Genomic DNA, 2,897 nt, shown 5'->3' with positions numbered 1-2,897 from the left:
ACCTCCATGCCTTGACCTTCCCCTACACTGGGAAAACATGCCTTCACTGGACCAATGGCCTCTGATGCCAGACAATGCTATCCTCTGCTACATATGCTGGAGATATGAGTCTCTCCATGTGTGCTCAAGGGTTGATGTCTTAGTCCCTGGGAGATCTGGGCAGTTTGGTGGGTTGATAATGTTGTTTTCCCCATGATCTACTTTTCTTTTTAAACCATTTTCCATTTGGATTGTTGAAGTGATGAAGTACCAGTTATAGGAGAATATAAGTCTAAAGACTTTCCTATTAATAGTTTAAAATTATTTCAGAGTTTGAAAACAAGAAAGTTCTTTTAGTACTTTTGCTTTGGAGAAAAAAAACAACAACCCAAAGGAAAACAAAACAAAAAGAAACAAAAAACAAACAACCCCCTTAAAAATGTGATTTCAGCTCGCTGCACTGACGACAGGCAAGCAAAGGCGATTACCAGTTAACTGATCAGCAGGCAGGCATGGTCAGGTCATCATTGGGTGAAGAGTTCAGAGGTTAGAAGGTCATAGGTTAGTTGCCGGTGGCGGCTCGGTCTGCGGTCACAATCCTTTGGTAAGGATGGACACGCATATCGTGCCTTCGAACTTTAGTAGCCACCGCACCTAACACACCACTGGGTTCAATGGGGTACTCAAGGATTGATGTAGCTGGTGCCAACGTGTAGGGGTATTCATAGGGTGTGTAGATTAACCCAGCTTCAGGCCCTGGAGGGACTATTGCAGCAGTTGGGTGAGGAGTTCCGTTTGGCATGACAGCGGTCTGTATTTGTCTGATCAAAGGCATTATGGTAGGGCCAGCTGGCGTAGGTGTACGCAGAGCAGCTGGTGGGAGGACAGGCGCGGGCCCAGTGATGATCCTTGGAGCAGCCTGGGCAGTTGGTGATTTAATGTTGGCGTCTCTGTAGGTGCCATTCAGAATTGCAAGCTCCATCAGCTGCATCTTCTTCAGGCTGTCTTCTCCTTCAGCTGCAGGTACCAGTAACTTCTTCACTTCTTCAACTGCTCTCTTCAGCTTTATTTCTGCTCTGTTCTGAGCATCTTCCACAGTGATTAGTACATGTAAATCTTCATTTAGATGCTCCCAATTGGGCTTGCCTCTATTTTGCTCCTCCTTCTTTTTATCCCTCATTGAACCTTTGCCTCGGACCATTATTTTACATCCTGTTTCTGCTTCAAGTTGTTTAGCTGTAAGTCCTCTAGGTCCAAGGATTCTCCCAACAAAATTAAAATCAGGATATTCTTTTACAGGCACATAAAGTTTCTCTTGTAACTGAACAATGGGTCCCACCGCATCAGGCAATTCTGCACTCCTTTTCTCTGTACTGCCGTTTAATGTGTCATTGTACATGTCTTTCCGTACTCTGCTAATTTCTTCGTCCAGCAGCCGCTCCAGGTGGTTGAAGATCCCGCAGAAGTTGGGCAGGCTGCTCATGAGCTTTTTGTCGTTCATCAGCTGCATCAAGTAATCTGGGGTGGGCTTCGGCTTCTCCTTCGTTTCCATTTCCCCGACCATATTCCAGGCTCCGCAGCTCACTCCACCCGCCGAACTTGTCCATTCGTCTTACCATCTAACCAAACAAAAGACAAAGAAATTGTCCTCCAACTCAGCTTTTCCCCCCCTGTTTGGGTGAAAGTGGTTCTAGAACCTGCACTGAATAGTAGTAAAGCAATAAGGCCCGATTCATCCCACAGCACTGATCATCTCTCAATGCCCCGCCCCCAAGCGAACGGTAAGAAGGGGAGACAGATGGCCCTAACTACTCAGTGACAGAGGCAGTTACTGTGAGAGACTTGTAGGAATCTTTTTCTTCTCCTAGCGAAGTCAAAGCTCTCTCTCTGAATGTACTGTGTGACAATGCATCATGCATGAACCTTCGGTCAGGGATGTCATTGGGGAAGTGACTTCAAAAGTATTCAAAATTTGACATGCTGTTTGTTTAGTCACTACAGTGCCCTCAAAGGGCAGACATTGCAGCCTTTTTATATTGCCTGCCAAAATTTGAAGTATTAGAACAAAGTGTGCCATGAGAGAAAAACTTAAGGAGTTTTGAAAAGTAATGCAAAGAACAAAACTACAACACTATTTTTAAAAAGTTGAGTATCTGAGTTAAAATTTCCAAATCTTTATTTTACACCACCTTAAAATTATATGAGAACAAGGTACATGCATTATGTGTCACATTACTGGGCAAACTGTTCAAATATTTTTTTTTAAACCTCCCTGTATAGAAAATATCATTAAGGATGTAAAAGCCATGCTTGCCTATTTGCTGTATACATGTAATGAAATTGTAGATAAAGTGTAGTGCATTGAAACAAATGAACAAAAAGTAGATACTTTTACTATACAAGGGTGCTGGTGCAGAAAAAAAAATATATATTTTTGGAAATGTAGCATTTTATACTTTCAAGTGTTATAAAAAAAAAAAGAAAAAGAACAAAGAAACCCTTTATTTCATTAAATGATTTTTTCTGGTGGTTGTCAAGAAACAAAAGACCAAAAGAGCCTTTTTGTCTTTCTTTTATTTTTTAAGTATTGGAATAAGTCTAAAGAAAAAGAAAGTGCCTTATTTTCCTTCATGGTCATTTAGTCAAGTGTCCTGTAAGATCAGCTCCTCCCTCAGAATAAAGTTACTGCATGTTCCTCCCTCGCCCAGTATGTGAAAGGAGATATGAGGAGAGATGAATGAGTTGATGGTCTATAAGATTTGTGTCACGTTATCTTGATGCCAGTTTGCCAAATCTGATACTGTGAAAAAAATTTGATAGCTTTTCTAATGTCTGACTAGTAAATTTTAAAATGTCATTCTTTTACAAATCATAATTGAGTACTTTTGGTTATTACTGTCTTCAGTGTTAGCCCAAGG

The 2,897-nt window shown here is 41.4% G+C and overlaps 1 protein-coding gene across 1 annotated transcript; it reads right to left on the bottom strand.

The window, feature by feature from the left end:
* Positions 1 to 440: 440 nt before the first annotated feature.
* LOC308419131 (KH domain-containing RNA-binding protein QKI-like) lies at positions 441 to 1,565 on the bottom strand. The gene has a single exon (XM_080914716.1). It carries the CDS (start codon positions 1,541 to 1,543, stop codon positions 542 to 544), a length of 1,002 nt encoding a protein of 333 aa, XP_080770842.1. The 5' UTR covers positions 1,544 to 1,565; the 3' UTR covers positions 441 to 541.
* Positions 1,566 to 2,897: the final 1,332 nt, after the last annotated feature.

Source organism: Micromys minutus, assembly GCF_963924665.1.
Source record: "Micromys minutus genome assembly, chromosome: 3".
Classification (NCBI taxonomy): domain Eukaryota; kingdom Metazoa; phylum Chordata; class Mammalia; order Rodentia; family Muridae; genus Micromys; species Micromys minutus.
Note: the sequence above shows the minus strand (reverse complement) of the source record. Positions and strands in the feature narration are given on the sequence as shown.

What these genes read in the sequence shown, in the direction of transcription:
- LOC308419131 (XM_080914716.1), bottom strand. Translation starts at nt 1,543, where the DNA reads ATGGTCGGGGAAATGGAAACGAAGGAGAAGCCGAAGCCCACCCCAGAT.